Consider the following 19,299-nt stretch of genomic DNA (forward strand, 5'->3'; position numbering starts at 1 on the left):
AGACATGTTAGACAGGATTTGGCAGGCTAATAATGCAATAAAAGCGTTTTTAAAGAAAAGCGTTACTGTCCCTTTAAATAATAAACAGGCACACTTTATTTCTGATATAATGAAAAACAATGAAGGCAATGTCCGATTTTAACAAAATTTTTACCCCAGAGTCCTAATGCCTTGAAAGTATTGCACACCAAGGCCTAGATTTGGAGTTTGGCGGTAGATGGGCTGTTAACGCTACGCAGGCTTTTTTCTGGCCGCACCATAAAATTAACTCTGGTATCGAGAGTTCAAAAAAATGCTGCGTTAGGCTCCAAAAAAGGAGCGTAGAGCATTTTTACCGCAAATGCAACTCTCGATACCAGAGTTGCTTACGGACGCGGCCAGCCTCAAAAACGTGCTCGTGCACGATTCTCCCATAGGAAACAATGGGGCTGTTTGAGCTGAAAAAAAACCTAACACCTGCAAAAAAGCTGCGTTCAGCTCTTAACGCAGCCCCATTGTATCCTATGGGGAAACACTTCCTACGTCTGCACCTAACACTCTAACATGTACCCCGAGTCTAAACACCCCTAACCTTACACTTATTAACCCCTAATCTGCCGCCCCCGCTATCGCTGACCCCTGCATTATATTATTAACCCCTAATCTTCCGCTCCGTAAACCGCCGCTACTTACATTATCCCTAGGTACCCCTAATCTGCTGCCCCTAACACCGCCGACCCCTATATTATATTTATTAACCCCTAATCTGCCCCCCACAACGTCGCCGCCAGCTACTTACAATAATTAACCCCTAATCTGCCGACCGCAAAGCGCCGCCACCTACGTTATCCTTATGTACCCCTAATCTGCTGCCCCTAACACCGCCGACCCCTATATTATATTTATTAACCCCTAATCTGCCCCCCTCAACGTCGCCGACACCTGCCTACACTTATTAACCCCTAATCTGCCGAGCGGACCTGAGCGCTACTATAATAAAGTTATTAACCCCTAATCCGCCTCACTAACCCTATCATAAATAGTATTAACCCCTAATCTGCCCTCCCTAACATCGCCGACACCTAACTTCAATTATTAACCCCTAAGCTGCCGACCGGAGCTCACCGCTATTCTAATAAATGTATTAACCCCTAAAGCTAAGTCTAACCCTAACACTAACACCCCCCTAAGTTAAATATAATTTAAATCTAACGAAATTAATTAACTCTTATTAAATAAATTATTCCTATTTAAAGCTAAATACTTACCTGTAAAAAAAATCCTAATATAGCTACAATATAAATTATAATTATATTATAGCTATTTTAGGATTAATATTTATTTTACAGGCAACTTTGTAATTATTTTAACTAGGTACAATAGCTATTAAATAGTTAAGAACTATTTAATAGTTACCTAGTTAAAATAATAACAAAATTACCTGTAAAATAAGTCCTAACCTAAGTTATAATTAAACCTAACACTACCCTATCAATAAATTAATTAAATAAAATACCTACAATTACCTACAATAAAACCTAACACTACACTATCAATAAATAAATTAAATACAATTTCTACAAATAACTACAATTACATAAACTAACTAAAGTACAAAAAATAAAAAAAGAACTAAGTTACAAAAAATAAAAAAATATTTACAAACATAAGAAAAATATTACAACAATTTAAAACTAATTACACCTACTCTAAGCCCCCTAATAAAATAACAAAGACCCCCAAAATAAAAGCTCTTTTACCTTACCAGCCCGGAACAGGGCCCTTTGCGGGGCATGCCCCAAGAAAATCAGCTCTTTTGCCTGTAAAAAAAAAAAAAAAAAAAATACCCCCCCCCCAACATTACAACCCACCACCCACATACCCCTAATCTAACCCAAACCCCCCTTAAATAAACCTAACACTAAGCCCCTGAAGATCTTCCTACCTTGTCTTCACCTCACCGGGTATCACCGATCGGTCCTGGCTCCGATATCTTCATCCAACCCAAGCGGGGGCTAGACATCCACTGAAGAAGTCCAGAAGAGGGTCCAAAGTCTTCCTCCTATCCGGCAAGAAGAGGACATCCGGACCGGCAAACATCTTCATCCAAGCGGCATCTTCGATCTTCTTCCATCCGGTGCGGAGCGGGTCCATGTTGAAGCAGCCGACGCGGATCCATCCTCTTCTTCCGGCGTCTCCCGACGAATGACGGTTCCTTTAAGGGACGTCATCCAAGATGGCGTCCCTCGAATTCCGATTGGCTGATAGGATTCTATCAGCCAATCGGAATTAAGGTAGGAATATTCTGATTGGCTGATGGAATCAGCCAATCAGAATCAAGTTCAATCCGATTGGCTGATCCAATCAGCCAATCAGATTGAGCTCGCATTCTATTGGCTGATCGGAACAGCCAATAGAATGCGAGCTCAATCTGATTGGCTGATTGGATCAGCCAATCGGATTGAACTTGATTCTGATTGGCTGATTCCATCAGCCAATCAGAATATTCCTACCTTAATTCCGATTGGCTGATAGAATCCTATCAGCCAATCGGAATTCGAGGGACGCCATCTTGGATGACGTCCCTTAAAGGAACCGTCATTCGTCGGGAGACGCCGGAAGAAGAGGATGGATCCGCGTCGGCTGCTTCAACATGGACCCGCTCCGCACCGGATGGAAGAAGATCGAAGATGCCGCTTGGATGAAGATGTTTGCCGGTCCGGAAGTCCTCTTCTTGCCGGATAGGAGGAAGACTTTGGATCCTCTTCTTGACTTCTTCAGTGGATGTCTAGCCCCCGCTTGGGTTGGATGAAGATATCGGAGCCAGGACCGATCGGTGATACCCGGTGAGGTGAAGACAAGGTAGGAAGATCTTCAGGGGCTTAGTGTTAGGTTTATTTAAGGGGGGTTTGGGTTAGATTAGGGGTATGTGGGTGGTGGGTTGTAATGTTGGGGGGGGGGGTATTTTTTTTTTTTTTTTTTACAGGCAAAAGAGCTGATTTTCTTGGGGCATGCCCCGCAAAGGGCCCTGTTCAGGGCTGGTAAGGTAAAAGAGCTTTTAAATTTATTAATTTAGAATAGGGTAGGGCATTTTTTTATTTTGGGGGTCTTTGTTATTTTATTAGGGGGCTTAGAGTAGGTGTAATTAGTTTTAAATTGTTGTAATATTTTTCTTATGTTTGTAAATATTTTTTTATTTTTTTTAACTTAGTTCTTTTTTATTTTTTGTACTTTAGTTAGTTTATGTAATTGTAGTTATTTGTAGAAATTGTATTTAATTTATTTATTGATAGTGTAGTGTTAGGTTTTATTGTAGGTAATTGTAGGTATTTTATTTAATTAATTTATTGATAGGGTAGTGTTAGGTTTAATTATAACTTAGGTTAGGACTTATTTTACAGGTAATTTTGTTATTATTTTAACTAGGTAACTATTAAATAGTTCTTAACTATTTAATAGCTATTGTACCTAGTTAAAATAATTACAAAGTTGCCTGTAAAATAAATATTAATCCTAAAATAGCTATAATATAATTATAATTTATATTGTAGCTATATTAGGATTTTTTTACAGGTAAGTATTTAGCTTTAAATAGGAATAATTTATTTAATAAGAGTTAATTAATTTCGTTAGATTTAAATTATATTTAACTTAGGGGGGTGTTAGTGTTAGGGTTAGACTTAGCTTTAGGGGTTAATACATTTATTAGAATAGCGGTGAGCTCCGGTCGGCAGATTAGGGGTTAATAATTGAAGTTAGGTGTCGGCGATGTTAGGGAGGGCAGATTAGGGGTTAATACTATTTATGATAGGGTTAGTGAGGCGGATTAGGGGTTAATAACTTTATTATAGTAGCGCTCAGGTCCGCTCGGCAGATTAGGGGTTAATAAGTGTAGGCAGGTGTCAGCGACGTTGAGGGGGGCAGATTAGGGGTTAATAAATATAATATAGGGGTCGGCGGTGTTAGGGGCAGCAGATTAGGGGTACATAAGGATAACGTAGGTGGCGGCGCTTTGCGGTCGGCAGATTAGGGGTTAATTATTGTAAGTAGCTGGCGGCGAAGTTGAGGGGGGCAGGTTAGGGGTTAATAAATATAATACAGGGGTCGGCGGTGTTAGGGGCAGCAGATTAGGGGTACATAAGGATAACGTAGGTGGCGGTCGGCAGATTAGGGGTTAAAAATTTTTTTATCGAGTTGCGGCGATGTGGGGGGACCTCAGTTTAGGGGTACATAGGTAGTTTATGGGTGTTAGTGTACTTTAGGGTACAGTAGTTAAGAGCTTTATGAACCGGCGTTAGCCCAGAAAGCTCTTAACTCCTTCTTTTTTTCGGCGGCTGGAGTTTTGTCGTTAGAGCTCTAACGCTCACTTCAGAAACGACTCTAAATACCGGCGTTAGAAAGATCCCATTGAAAAGATAGGATACGCAAATGGCGTAGGGGGATCTGCGGTATGGAAAAGTCGCGGCTGAAAAGTGAGCGTTAGACCCTTACCTACACGACTCCAAATACCGGCGGTAGCCTAAAACCAGCGTTAGGAGCCTCTAACGCTGGTTTTCACGGCTAACGCCAAACTCCTAATCTAGGCCCAAGTTTCAAGACTTTAACCCTTAAAATGAGCAAACCGGAGCTATTTGTTCAATTAGACAATTTTAGTACACCACAATCACAGCCACAGCCTTGCTGCGGCTTTTTACCTTCCCTGAGAGTTATTCAGCAATGAAATAAACCTTCCAGAGTCCGTTTTTGTATGCCACAGGACCCCTCACATGAAGCTGCATGCACTGCCATGGAAGTAAACTGCGCAATTGAGGCGCGAAAACGGGGCCTCCTTCCTCTGCATACCAGAGTGAAGGGGCCTTCCTGACTGAAATAGCCGTCTAAGTAAATGCCAGGCGAAAAAAAAACATTCCCAAAAGTGCTTTTAAGTGCACAAAACACTCTAAATGCCATTAAAATAATCGATTTAGCCCACAATAGTGTCAACCAGTGTAGAGCCCATTTGTAAGCCATAATCTGTTATGAGTCTAAGAAAATGGCTTACTTACCCCTTAAGGGAAAAACTGACAGTCTTCTAGCATTAACGTCTTGTTAGAAATATGACTGATCATACCTTGAGCAGAAAAGTCTGCAAACTGTTCCCCCCAACTAAAGTTCTCTGGGCTCAACAGTCCTGCGTGGGAACAGCAATTGATTTTAGTTACTGCTGCTAAAATCATACTCCTCTTTAAACAGAACTCTTCATCTTTTTCTGTTTAGAGTAAATAGTACAAACCAGCACTATTTTAAAATAACAAACTCTTGATAGAAGAATAAAAAACTACAACTAACACCACATACTCTTTACCATCCCCGTGGAGATGCTACTTGTTCAGAGCGGCAAAGAGAATGACTGGGGGGCGGAGCCAGAGGGGGAGCTATATGGACAGCTCTTGCTGGGTGCTCTCTTTGCCATTTCCTGTAGGGGAAGAGAATATCCCACAAGTAAGGATGAAGCCGTGGACCGGACACACCAGTGTTGGAGAAAAATAATTTTGTAGGCGGACAGAAAAGGCGAGTTTAGGTGACAATGAAATAAAGATTTTGAACGCTTCCACTGCGCTTTTACTCTGCATAACATGAATAATTAAAATCAGATATTATAAGTTTAAATTTGTTACTCATTAATTTACATGGTTTACAGTCCATTTAAGCTTTGCTGAGTCCGGACACTTTCACATTTACACATTAAAGCATTAGGCTTATAGGCAGTATACCTGGCAGGCATCCCAACCCTTAGACAAACGAAAAGCATAATCATTGGTTACATGTTGCTTTGCTGTACCAGTCACAGCGTCATGATGCTGCGCCACGCCCATCGCACGCCCTAAAATGAAATGAAAAAGGATTCAGGAATTTAGTTACAGCAATAAAATTTAACGGGGCAATAAGGCACTCAGGAGATGGTTACTGCAATAAGATGTTACAGGAGCAATAAGGCACTCAGGAGCTGGGTTACTGCAATAAGATGTTACATGGCAAAAAGGCACTCAGAAGCTGGGTTACTGCAATAAGATGTTACAGGGCAATAAGAAACACAGAAGCTGGGTTACTGCAATAAGATGTTACAGGGCAATAAGGCACTCAGGAGCTGGGTTACTGCAATAAAATGTTAAAGGACAATAAGGCACTCAGAAGCTTGGTTACTGCAATAAGATGTTACAGGGCAATAAGGCACTCAGGAGCTTGGTTAAGGCTATAAGATGTTACAGGAACAATAAGGCACTCAGGAGCAAAGTTACTGCAATAAGATGTTACAGGGACAATAAGGCACTCAGGAGCTGGATTTCTGCAATAAGAAGTTACAGAGCAATAAGGCACTCAGGAGCTGGGTTACTGCAATAAGTTATTACAGGAACAATAAGGCACTCAGGAGCGAAGTTACTGCAATAAGATGTTACAGGGGCAATAAGGCACTCAGGAGCTGTGTTACTGCAATAAGATGTTACAAGGCAATAAGGCACTCAGGAGCAGAGTTACTGCAATAAGATGTTACAGGGCAATAAGGCACTCAGGAGCTGGGTTACTGCAATAAGATGTTACAAGGCAATAAGGCACTCAGGAGCTGGGTTTCTGCAATAAGATGTTACAGGGCAATAAGGCACTCAGGAGCTTGGTTAAGGCTATAAGATGTTACAGGGGCAATAAGGCACTCAGGAGCTGGGTTACTGCAATAAGTTATTACAGGAACAATAAGGCACTCAGGAGCAAAGTTACTGCAATAAGATGTTACAGGGACAATAAGGCACTCAGGAGCTGGATTTCTGCAATAAGAAGTTACAGAGCAATAAGGCACTCAGGAGCTGGGTTACTGCAATAAGTTATTACAGGAACAATAAGGCACTCAGGAGCGAAGTTACTGCAATAAGATGTTACAGGGGCAATAAGGCACTCAGGAGCTGTGTTACTGCAATAAGATGTTACAAGGCAATAAGGCACTCAGGAGCAGAGTTACTGCAATAAGATGTTACAGGGCAATAAGGCACTCAGGAGCTGGGTTACTGCAATAAGATGTTACAAGGCAATAAGGCACTCAGGAGCTGGGTTACTGCAATAAGATGTTACAGGACAATAAGGCACTCAGGAGCTGGGTTACTGCAATAAGATGTTACAAGGCAATAAGGCACTCAGGAGCTGGGTTTCTGCAATAAGATGTTACAGGGGCAATAAGGCACTCAGGAGTTACTGCTATAAGATATTACAGGACAATAAGGCACTCAGGAGCTGGGTAACTGCTATAAGATGTTACAGAGACAATAAGGCACTCAGGAGCTGGGTTAATGCAATAAGGTTTTACAGGGGCAATAAGGCACTCAGGATCTAGGTTACTGCAATAAGATGTTACAGGGCAATAAGGCACTCAGGAGCTGGGTTACTGCAATAAGATGTTACAGGACAATAAGGCACTCAGGAGCTGAGTTACTGCAATAAGATGTTACAGGACAATAAGGCACTCAGGAGCTGGGTTATTGCAATAAGATGTTACAGGACAATAAGGCACTCAGGAGCTGAGTTACTGCAATAAGATGTTACAGGGCAATAAGGCACTCAGGAGCTGGGTTACTGCAATAAGATGTTACAGGGGCAATAAGGCACTCAGGATCTAGGTTACTGCAATAAGATGTTACAGGGCAATAAGGCACTCAGGAGCTGGGTTACTGCAATAAGATGTTACAGGACAATAAGGCACTCAGGAGCTGGGTTACTACAATAAGGCACTCAGGAGCTGGTTACTGCAATAAGATGTTACAGGGACAATAAGGCACTCAGGAGCTGGGTTACTGCAATAAGATGATACAGGGCAATAAGGCACTCAGGAGCTGGGTTACTGCAATAAGATGATACAGGACAATAAGGCACTCAGGAGCTGGGTTACAGCAATAAGATGTTACAGGGCAATAAGGCACTCAGGAGCTGGGTTACAGCAATAAGATGTTACAGGGCAATAAGGCACTCAGGAGCTGGGTTACTGCAATAAGATGTTACAGGGACAATAAGGCACTCAGTAGCTGGGTTACTGCAATAAGATATTACAGGGGCAATAAGGCACTCAGGAGCTGGGTTACTGCAATAAGATGTTACAGGGACAATAAGGCACTCAGGAGCTGGGTTACTGCAATAAGATGTTACAGGGCAATAAGGCACTCAGGAGCTGGGTTACTGCAATAAGATGTTACAGGGCAATAAGGCACTCAGGAGCTGGGTTACTGCAATAAGATGTTACAGGGGCAATACGGCACTCAGGAGCTGGGTTACTGCAATAAGATGTTACAGGGGCAATAAGGCACTTAGGAGCTGGGTTACTGCAATAAGATATTACAGGGGCAATAATGCACTCAGGAGCTGGGTTACTGCAATAAGATGTTACAGTACAATAAGGCACTCAGGAGCTGAGTTACTGCAATAAGATGTTACAGGACAATAAGGCACTCAGTAGCTGGGTTACTGCAATAAGATGTTACAGGGCAATAAGGCACTCAGGAGCTCAGTTATTGCAATAAGATGTTACAGGGCAATAAGGCACTCAGGAGCTCAGTTATTGCAATAAGATGTTACAGGGCAATAAGGCACTCAGGAGCTGGGTTACTACAATAAGATGTTACAGGGACAATAAGGCACTCAGGAGCTGGGTTACTGCAATAAGATGTTACAGGGGCAATAAGGCACTCAGGACCTGGGTTACTGCAATAAGATGTTACAGGACAATAAGGCACTCAGGAGCTGAGTTACTGCAATAAGATGTTACAGGGCAATAAGGCACTCAGGAGCTGGGTTACTGCAATAAGATGTTACAGGGGCAATAAGGCACTCAGGAGCTGGGTTACTGCAATAAGATGTTACAGGACAATAAGGCACTCAGGAGCTGGGTTACTGCAATAAGATGTTACAGGACAATAAGGCACTCAGGAGCTGGGTTACTGCAATAAGATGTTACAGGGCAATAAGGCACTCAGGTGCTGGGTTACTACAATAAGATGTTACAGGACAATAAGGCACTCAGTAGCTGGGTTACTGCAATAAGATGTTACAGGACAATAAGGCACTCAGGAGCTGGTTACTGCAATAAGATGTTACAGGGCAATAAGGCACTCAGGAGCTGGGTTACTGCAATAAGATGTTACAGGGCAATAAGGCACTCAGGAGCTGAGTTACTGCAATAAGATGTTATAGGTACAATAAGGCACTCAGGACCTGGGTTACTGCAATAAGATGTTACAGGACAATAAGGCACTCAGGAGCTGGGTTACTGCAATAAGATGTTACAGGGGCAATAAGGCACTCAGGAGCTGGGTTACTACAATAAGATGTTACAGGGCAATAAGGCACTCAGGACCTGGGTTACTACAATAAGATGTTACAGGGCAATAAGGCACTCAGGAGCTGGGTTACTGCAATAAGATGTTACAGGACAGTAAGGCACTCAGGAGCTGGGTTACTGCAATAAGATGTTACAGGACAATAAGGCACTCAGGAGCTGAGTTACTGCAATAAGATGTTACAGGGCAATACGGCACTCAGGAGCTGGGTTACTGCAATAAGATGTTACAGGGGCAATAAGGCACTCAGGAGCTGGGTTACTGCAATAAGATGTTACAGGGGGCAATAAGGCACTCAGGAGCTGGGTTACTGCAATAAGATGTTACAGGGGCAATAAGGCACTCAGGAGCTGGGTTACTGTAATAAGATGTTACAGGGACAATAAGGCACTCAGGAGATGGGTTACTGCAATAAGATGTTACAGAACAATAAGGCACTCAGGAGCAGGGTTACTGCAATAAGATGTTACAGGACAATAAGGCACTCAGGAGATGGGTTACTGCAATAAGATGTTACAGGACAATAAGGCACTCAGGAGATGGGTAACTGCAATAAGATGTTACAGGACAATAAGGCACTCAGGAGATGGGTTACTGCAATAAGATGTTACAGGACAATAAGGCACTCAGGAGCTGGGTTACTGCAATAAGATGTTACAGGACAATAAGGCACTCAGGAGCTGGGTTACTGCAATAAGATATTACAGGATAATAAGGCGCTCAGGAGCTGGGTTACTGTAATAAGATGTTACAGGGACAATAAGGCACTCAGGAGCTGGGTTACTGCAATAAGATGTTACAGGGCAATAAGACACTCAGGAGCTGGGTTACTGCAATAAGATGTTACAGGACAATAAGGCACTCAGGAGCTGGGTTACTGCAATAAGATGTTACAGGGCAATAAGGCACTCAGGAGCTGGGTTACTGCAATAAGATGTTACAGGGCAATAAGGCACTCAGGAGCTGGGTTACTGCAATAAGATGTTACAGGACAATAAGGCACTCAGGAGCTGGGTTACTGCAATAAGATGTTACAGGGCAATAAGGCACTCAGGAGCTGGGTTACTGCAATAAGATGTTACAGGACAATAAGGCACTCAGGAGCTGAGTTACTGCAATAAGATGTTACAGGGAGAACAAGACACTCAGGAGTTGAGTTATTGCATTAAAATCGTGATAATGTTGTGAGCTAATACTACTCTCAGGATAAAAGAAACTAAAACGAGGTCTAGAATAACATAATTTATGCTTACCTGATAAATTCCTTTCTCCTGTAGTGTGATCAGTCCACGGGTCATCATTACTTCTGGGATATTAACTCCTCCCCAACAGGAAGTGCAAGAGGATCACCCAGCAGAGCTGCTATATAGCTCCTCCCCTCTACGTCACACCCAGTCATTCGACCAAGAACCAAGGAGAAAGGAGAAGCTAAAGGGTGCAGTGGTGACTGGAGTATAAATTAAAAATTTAGACCTGCCATAAAAAACAGGGCGGGCCGTGGACTGATCACACTACAGGAGAAAGGAATTTATCAGGTAAGCATAAATTATGTTTTCTCCTGTTAAGTGTAGTCAGTCCACGGGTCATCATTACTTATGGGATACCAATACCAAAGCAAAAGTACACGGATGACGGGAGGGAAAGGCAGGATCTTTATACAGAAGGAACCACTGCCTGAAGAACCTTTCTCCCAAAAATAGCCTCCGAAGAAGCAAAAGTGTCAAATTTGTAAAATTTGGAAAAAGTATGAAGCGAAGACCAAGTTGCAGCCTTGCAAATCTGTTCAACAGAGGCCTCATTCTTAAAGGCCCAAGTGGAAGCCACAGCTCTAGTGGAATGAGCTGTAATTCTTTCAGGAGGCTGCTGTCCAGCAGTCTCATAGGCTAAACGTATTATGCTACGAAGCCAAAAAGAGAGAGAGGTAGCCGAAGCTTTTTGACCTCTCCTCTGACCAGAGTTAACGACAAACAGTGAAGATGTTTGTCGAAAATCTTTAGTTGCCTGTAAATAAAATTTTAGGGCACGAACTACATCTAGATTGTGCAGAAGTCGTTCCTTCTTTGAGGAAGGATTAGGACACAAGGATGGAACAACAATCTCCTGATTGATATTCCTGTTAGTGACTACCTTAGGTAAGAACCCAGGTTTAGTACGCAGAACTACCTTATCCGAGTGAAAAATCAGATAAGGAGAATCACAATGTAAGGCTGATAACTCAGAGACTCTTCGAGCCGAGGAAATAGCCATTAAAAATAGAACTTTCCAAGATAACAATTTTATATCAACGGAATGAAGGGGTTCAAACGGAACGCCCTGTAAAACGTTAAGAACAAGGTTTAAACTCCATGGCGGAGCAACATTTTTAAACACAGGCTTAATCCTGGCCAAAGCCTGACAAAAAGCCTGAACGTCTGGAACTTCTGACAGACGTTTGTGTAACAAAATGGACAGAGCTGAGATCTGTCCCTTTAAAAAGAACTAGCGGATAAGCCCTTTTCTAAACCCTCTTGTAGAAACGACAATATCCTAGGAATCCTAACCTTACTCCAAGAGTAACCTTTGGATTCGCACCAATATAGGTATTTACGCCATATTTTATGATTAATCTTTCTGGTAACAGGCTTCCTAGCCTGTATCAGGGTATCAATTACTGACTCAGAGAATCCACGTTTTGATAAAATCAAGCGTTCAATCTCCAGGCAGTCAGCTTCAGAGAAATTAGATTTTGATGTTTGAAAGGACCCTGAATCAGAAGGTCCTGTCTCAGAGGCAGAGACCAAGGTGGACAGGATGACATGTCCACTAGATCTGCATACCAGGTCCTGCGAGGCCACGCAGGCGCTATTAGAATTACTGATGCTCTCTCCTGTTTGATTCTGGCGATCAATCGAGGAAGCATCGGAAAGGGTGGAAACACATAAGCTCTCCCGAAGGTCCAAGGTGCTGTCAAAGCATCTACTAGGGCCGCTCCCGGATCCCTGGATCTGGACCCGTAACGAGGAAGCTTGGCGTTCTGTCGAGACGCCATGAGATCTATCTCTGGTTTGCCCCAACGTCGAAGTATTTGGGCAAAGACCTCCGGATGAAGTTCCCACTCCCCCGGATGAAAAGTCTGACGACTTAGGAAATCCGCCTCCCAGTTCTCCACTCCCGGAATGTGGATTGCTGAGAGATGGCAAGAGTGAGACTCTGCCCAACGAATTATCTTTGATACTTCCATCATCGCTAGGGAGCTTCTTGTTCCTCCTTGATGGTTGATGTAAGCTACAGTAGTGATGTTGTCCGACTGAAATCTGATGAACCCCCGAGTTGTTAACTGGGGCCAAGCCAGAAGGGCATTGAGAACTGCTCTCAATTCCAGAATGTTTATTGGCAGGAGACTCTCCTCCTGAGTCCATGATCCCTGAGCCTTCAGGGAATTCCAGACAGCGCCCCAACCTAACAGGCTGGCGTCTGTTGTTACAATTGTCCAATTTGGCCTGCTGAATGGCATCCCCTTGGACAGATGTGGCCGAGAAAGCCACCACAGAAGAGAATTTCTGGTCTCTTGATCCAGATTCAGAGTGGGGGACAAATCTGAGTAATCCCCATTCCACTGACTTAGCATGCATAATTGCAGCGGTCTGAGGTGTAGGCGTGCAAAGGGGACTATGTCCATTGCCGCTACCATTAAGCCGATCACCTCCATACATTGAGCCACTGACGGGTGTTGAATGGAATGAAGGACACGGCAGGCGTTTTGAAGTTTTGTTAACCTGTCTTCTGTCAGGTAAATCTTCATTTCTACAGAATCTATAAGAGTCCCCAAGAAGGGAACTCTTGTGAGTGGAACGAGAGAACTCTTCTTTTCGTTTACCTTCCACCCATGCGATCTTAGAAATGCCAGTACAAACTCTGTATGAGACTTGGCAGTTTGAAAGCTTGAAGCTTGAATCAGAATGTCGTCTAGGTATGGAGCTACCGAGATTCCTCGCGGTCTTAGCACCGCCAGAAGAGCCCCCAGAACCTTTGTGAAGATTCTTGGAGCCGTAGCCAACCCGAATGGAAGAGCTACAAACTGGTAATGCCTGTCTAGGAAGGCAAACCTTAGATACCGGAAATGATCTCTGTGAATCGGTATGTGAAGGTAAGCATCCTTTAAATCCACTGTGGTCATGTACTGACCCTTTTGGATCATGGGTAGGATTGTCCGAATAGTTTCCATTTTGAACGATGGAACTCTTAGGAATTTGTTTAGGATCTTTAAATCCAAGATTGGTCTGAAGGTTCCTTCTTTCTTGGGAACCACAAACAGATTTGAGCAAAACCCCTGTCCGTGTTCCGACCGCGGAACCGGATGGATCACTCCCATTAGTAAAAGATCTTGTACACAGCGTAGAAACGCCTCTTTCTTTATTTGGTTTGTTGACAACCTTGACAGATGGAATCTCCCTTTTGGGGGAGAGGATTTGAAGTCCAGAAGATATCCCTGAGATATGATCTCTAACGCCCAGGGATCCTGGACATCTCTTGTCCAAGCCTGGGCGAAGAGAGAAAGTCTGCCCCCCACTAGATCCGTTCTCGGATCGGGGGCCCTCAATTCATGCTGTCTTAGGGGCAGCAGCAGGTTTTCTGGCCTGCTTGCTCTTGTTCCAGGACTGGTTAGGTCTCCAGCCTTGTCTGTAGCGAGCAACAGCTCCTTCCTGTTTTGGTGCAGAGGAAGTTGATGCTGCTCCTGTCTTGAAATTACGAAAGGAACGAAAATTAGACTGTCTAGCCTTCGGCTTGGCTCTGTCTTGAGGCAGGGCGTGGCCTTTACCTCCTGTAATGTCAGCGATAATTTCCTTCAAACCGGGCCCGAATAAGGTCCTAGACAGGCATTACCAGTTTGTGGCTCTTCCATTCGGATTGGCTACAGCTTTAGCACATATAGCACAGAGATATTCCTCTGAGTCAGACATGTTTAACACACTAGCAAATAACCAGCAAACTTGGAAATACTTTTCAATTCACTTTTATATATAGTATGAAAAAAACGCACTGTGCCTTTAAGAAGCACAGAAAGATATGACAGTTGAGTACAATAAAACAGATAATTTTATGAAAACAAACTTTTTTCTCAGTAAAAATACAATTTTAGCAAAGGATTGCTCCCATTAGTAATGGATAACTAGCCCTTTAAAAGCAGAAAAAAAAAAAGTACAGAATGTAACGTTTTTTATCACAGTCAAGCACTATCTCACAGGTCTGCTGTGAGTGATTACCTCCCTCAAAATAACTTTTGAAGACCCCTGAGCTCTGTAGAGACAATCCGGATCATGCAGGGAAGAAGGACAGACTTGTGACTGAATTTTTGATGCGTAGTAAAAGCGCCAAATTCAGCCCCTCCCCCTCACACACAACAGTGAGGGAGATCAGTAAACTGTCATAAATCAAACAAAATGCCCGCCAAGTGGATAAAACTAATGTTTTCACCCAGTACCTCAGAAAAATAAACGATTTCACATGCCAGCAAAAAACGTTTAACATCAATAAATGTATTTGTCATAAAAAGCCTGCTGCAAGCCGTTTTTACTGCAAAATAGGCTAAAGCTTTATGTAAACAGTATTATTTCAGTGAAATGCCATTCCCCAGAATACTGAAGTGAAATATATACATACATGACAGCCTGATACCAGTTGCTACTACTGCATTTAAGGCTGAACTTACTTTATATAGGTATTTGCAGTATTTTCTAGTCAATTCCATTCTCAGAAAATAATATGCTGCTACATACCTCTTTGCAGGTGAACCTGCCCGCTGTCCCCTGATCTGAAGTTTACCTCACTCCTCAGATGGCCGAGAACAGCAACATGATCTTAACTACTCCGGTTAAAATCATACAGAAAAACTCAGGTAGACTCTTCTTCAAATTCTCCCTGAGAAGGAACAACACACTCCGGTGCTGTTTTAAAATAAAAAACTTTTGATTGAAGTTATAAAAAATAAGTAAAATCACCACAGTCCTCTCACACATCCTATCTATTAGTTGGGTGCAAGAGAATGACTGGGTGTGACGTAGAGGGGAGGAGCTATATAGCAGCTCTGCTGGGTGATCCTCTTGCACTTCCTGTTGGGGAGGAGTTAATATCCCAGAAGTAATGATGACCCGTGGACTGATCACACTTAACAGGAGAAATATATATATATATATCACTCACTCAGAACAGTGCTGTTGCTCGTCCCATATGGTCCATCCCTTGATTCTGGTCCAGCTATCACCTCCAGCTGGTTGCAAATCTGATATGAAGAAATTATATACATGTCAGAGAAAGCAAATAATTTCTGGAGAGGGGACAAACACAAAAAGACACAGTGATGGTGATAGAAGTGGGAAAAGATCTAGTGATTCTCAACGAGGGTATCAAACAAAATTAGGGCCAACCCCCTTTGAGGAAGCGTATAAGTGAAACGCGACCGCGTCAGGGGCTTCGTGTTTATTTTAACTCCACTCTGTTAATTTCAGACTATCTACTAATTGATATTTTTATTTGTTGTTGTAACATTAGTTGTAACATTTGGGGCATATTGTGGGAAGGATGGGGAAGGGATTTATAGCATATTTAGTGTAAAAAAGTGGCTTATCTACCCTAATATAGGGCAATACAGGACACAGTTCCTAAATAGAGGCTCTTACATTTAACTAATATCATTGATTTTTCCCCTCCTCCTCATATGTGATAAACAACCTAAAATCAGCAACATTGAGGTACTTTATACAAGTCACAGTTACAGAGTTGTGTTTTTAACTATTTTTCTGGCACGCTAGATACAACTTCTATTTCTGCTGCCTTTTTTAACTACAACTAGTAAAAGTTAAATTTTAAGTGGAAAAATATAAACTTTATGTGTAGAAAGAGCATACTTTTCCCTATTCTCTTAATAGGGTTTTTTTTTCTTTAAAATTAGGGCCAAGCATGAAAATTTCCAATATGTCTAAGCATGAAACATCTATATACGAGAAAAACGAGATCTAGTAAAAGTGGATGGACCAATTATAGTATATATTGGAGTATGCAATTATATCCTGATATTCCCTTAATAATAATAATAATAATAATAATAATAATAATAATAATAATATTACTACACCACATTCGAATAACCAGAATGGTATAGAATATTTTTTATTCTTCCATTAAAATTACTATACATGTAGAAAACTCTTTATCCAAACTACTTGGGACCAGAAAATGTTTGGATTTTTTAATATTTGCATATGTAAAATAGTACAGTTTGGAAAGGGGATGGGACCAAATGTAAAACAACAAAAGTTTAGCTAATAAGCTAAAATGAACTAATTTTAAAATGTTTATTGCAAAAATTATCATTAAATAAATCTACATTAAATTATGTAATTATGTTGTGCTTAAGATTGCAAAAAATATTAGAATATTAGAAACTATTGCATTACCCCCACCCTGCTATTTTATTGTGCAACCCGGCTGGCAACATTTTTTGTGCAGAACATTGTAGTTTTATATAATTTTTAATACTTCGTATATATAGTACCCTCAAAAGATAGTAATGTAATCAAAAAACATAATTTATGCTTACCTGATAAATTCCTTTCTTCTGTAGTGTGATCAGTCCACGGGTCATCATTACTTCTGGGATATTACTCCTCCCCAACAGGAAGTGCAAGAGGATTCACCCAGCAGAGCTGCATATAGCTCCTCCCCTCTACGTCACTCCCAGTCATTCGACCAAGGACCAACGAGAAAGGAAAAGCCAAGGGTGAAGTGGTGACTGGAGTATAAATTAAAAAATATTTACCTGCCTTAAAAACAGGGCGGGCCGTGGACTGATCACACTACAGAAGAAAGGAATTTATCAGGTAAGCATAAATTATGTTTTCTTCTGTTAAGTGTGATCAGTCCACGGGTCATCATTACTTCTGGGATACCAATACCAAAGCAAAAGTACACGGATGACGGGAGGGATAGGCAGGCTCTTTATACAGAAGGAACCACTGCCTGAAGAACCTTTCTCCCAAAAATAGCCTCCGATGAAGCAAAAGTGTCAAATTTGTAAAATTTGGAAAAAGTATGAAGCGAAGACCAAGTTGCAGCCTTGCAAATCTATTCAACAGAGGCCTCATTCTTGAAGGCCCAAGTGGAAGCCACAGCTCTAGTAGAATGAGCTGTAATTCTTTCAGGAGGCTGCTGTCCAGCAGTCTCATAAGCTAAACGAATTATGCTATGAAGCCAAAAAGAAAGAGAGGTAGCGGAAGCTTTTTGACCTCTCCTCTGCCCTGAGTAAATGACAAACAGAGAAGACGTTTGTCGAAATTCCTTAGTTGCCTGTAAGTAAAAAAAAGTACGGACTACATCCAGGTTGTGCAGTAGACGTTCCTTCTTTGAAGAAGGATTTGGGCATAAAGAAGGAACAACAATCTCTTGATTGATATTCCTGTTAGTAACTACCTTAGGTAAGAACCCAGGTTTAGTACGCAGGACTACCTTATCCGAATGAAAAATCAAATAAGGAGAATCACAATGTAAGGCTGATAATTCAGAGACTCTTCGAGCCGAGGAAATAGCCATTAAAAATAGAACTTTCCAAGATAACAACTTTATATCAATGGAATGAAGGGGTTCAAACGGAACGCCCTGAAAAACATTAAGAACAAGGTTTAAACTCCATGGTGGAGCAACAGTTTTAAACACAGGCTTAATCCTGGTCAAAGCCTGACAAAAAGCCTGGACGTCAGGAACTTCTGACAGACGTTTGTGTAACAGAATGGACAGAGCTGAGATCTGTCCCTTTAATGAACTAGCAGATAAACCCTTTTCTAAACCTTCTTGTAGAAAAGACAATATCCTAGGAATCCTAACCTTACTCCAAGAGTAACCTTTGGATTCACACCAATATAGGTATTTACGCCATATCTTATGGTAAATCTTTCTGGTAACAGGTTTCCTAGCCTGTATTAAGGTATCAATAACTGACTCAGAAAACCCACGTCTTGATAAAATCAAGCGTTCAATTTCCAAGCAGTCAGCTTCAGAGAAGTTAGATTTTGATGTTTGAAGGGACCCTGTATCAGAAGGTCCTGTTTCAGAAGTAGAGACCAAGGTGGACAGGATGACATGTCCACCAGGTCTGCATACCAAGTCCTGCGTGGCCACGCAGGTGCTATTAGAATCACTGATGCTCTCTCTTGTTTGATTCTGGCAATCAATCGCGGAAGCAACGGGAAGGGTGGAAACACGTAAGCCATCCTGAAGTCCCAAGGTGCTGTCAGAGCATCTATCAGGACTGCTCCTGGATCCCTGGATCTGGACCCGTAACGAGGAAGCTTGGCGTTCTGTCGAGACGCCATGAGATCTATCTCTGGTTTGCCCCAACGTCGAAGTATTTGGGCAAAGACCTCCGGATGAAGTTCCCACTCCCCCGGATGAAAAGTCTGACGACTTAAGAAATCCGCCTCCAAGTTCTCCACTCCCGGGATGTGGATTGCTGACAGGTGGCAAGAGTGAGACTCTGCCCAGAGAATTATCTTTGATACTTCCATCATAGCTAGGGAGCTTCTTGTCCCTCCCTGATGGTTGATGTAAGCTACAGTCGTGATGTTGTCCGACTGAAACCTGATGAACCCCCGAGTTGTCAACTGGGGCCAAGCCAGGAGGGCATTGAGAACTGCTCTCAATTCCAGAATGTTTATTGGCAGGAGACTCTCCTCCTGACTCCATTGTCCCTGAGCCTTCAGAGAATTCCAGACGGCACCCCAACCTAGAAGGCTGGCGTCTGTTGTTACAATTGTCCAGTCTGGTCTGCTGAATGGCATCCCCCTGGACAGATGTGGCCGAGAAAGCCACCATAGAAGAGAATTTCTGGTCTCTTGATCCAGATTCAGAGAAGGGGATAAGTCTGAGTAATCCCCATTCCACTGACTTAGCATGCACAGTTGCAGTGGTCTGAGGTGTAAGCGTGCAAAGGGTACTA

At 42.3% G+C, this 19,299-nt stretch overlaps 1 protein-coding gene across 1 annotated transcript in view; it reads right to left on the reverse strand.

Moving 5' to 3' along the window:
- MAN2B1 (mannosidase alpha class 2B member 1) overlaps positions 1 to 19,299 on the reverse strand; it is a 228,584-nt gene that overhangs the window by 150,909 nt on the left and 58,376 nt on the right. The window contains exons 10-11 of the mRNA XM_053717829.1: positions 15,513 to 15,591; positions 5,733 to 5,842 (exon numbers count right to left, since the gene is read on the reverse strand). Coding sequence (XP_053573804.1) covers positions 5,733 to 5,842; positions 15,513 to 15,591 — 189 coding nt within the window. The remainder of the gene's footprint in view (positions 1 to 5,732; positions 5,843 to 15,512; positions 15,592 to 19,299) is intronic.

The sequence above is a fragment of the Bombina bombina genome, chromosome 6 (assembly GCF_027579735.1).
Source record: "Bombina bombina isolate aBomBom1 chromosome 6, aBomBom1.pri, whole genome shotgun sequence".
Classification (NCBI taxonomy): Eukaryota; Metazoa; Chordata; class Amphibia; order Anura; family Bombinatoridae; genus Bombina; species Bombina bombina.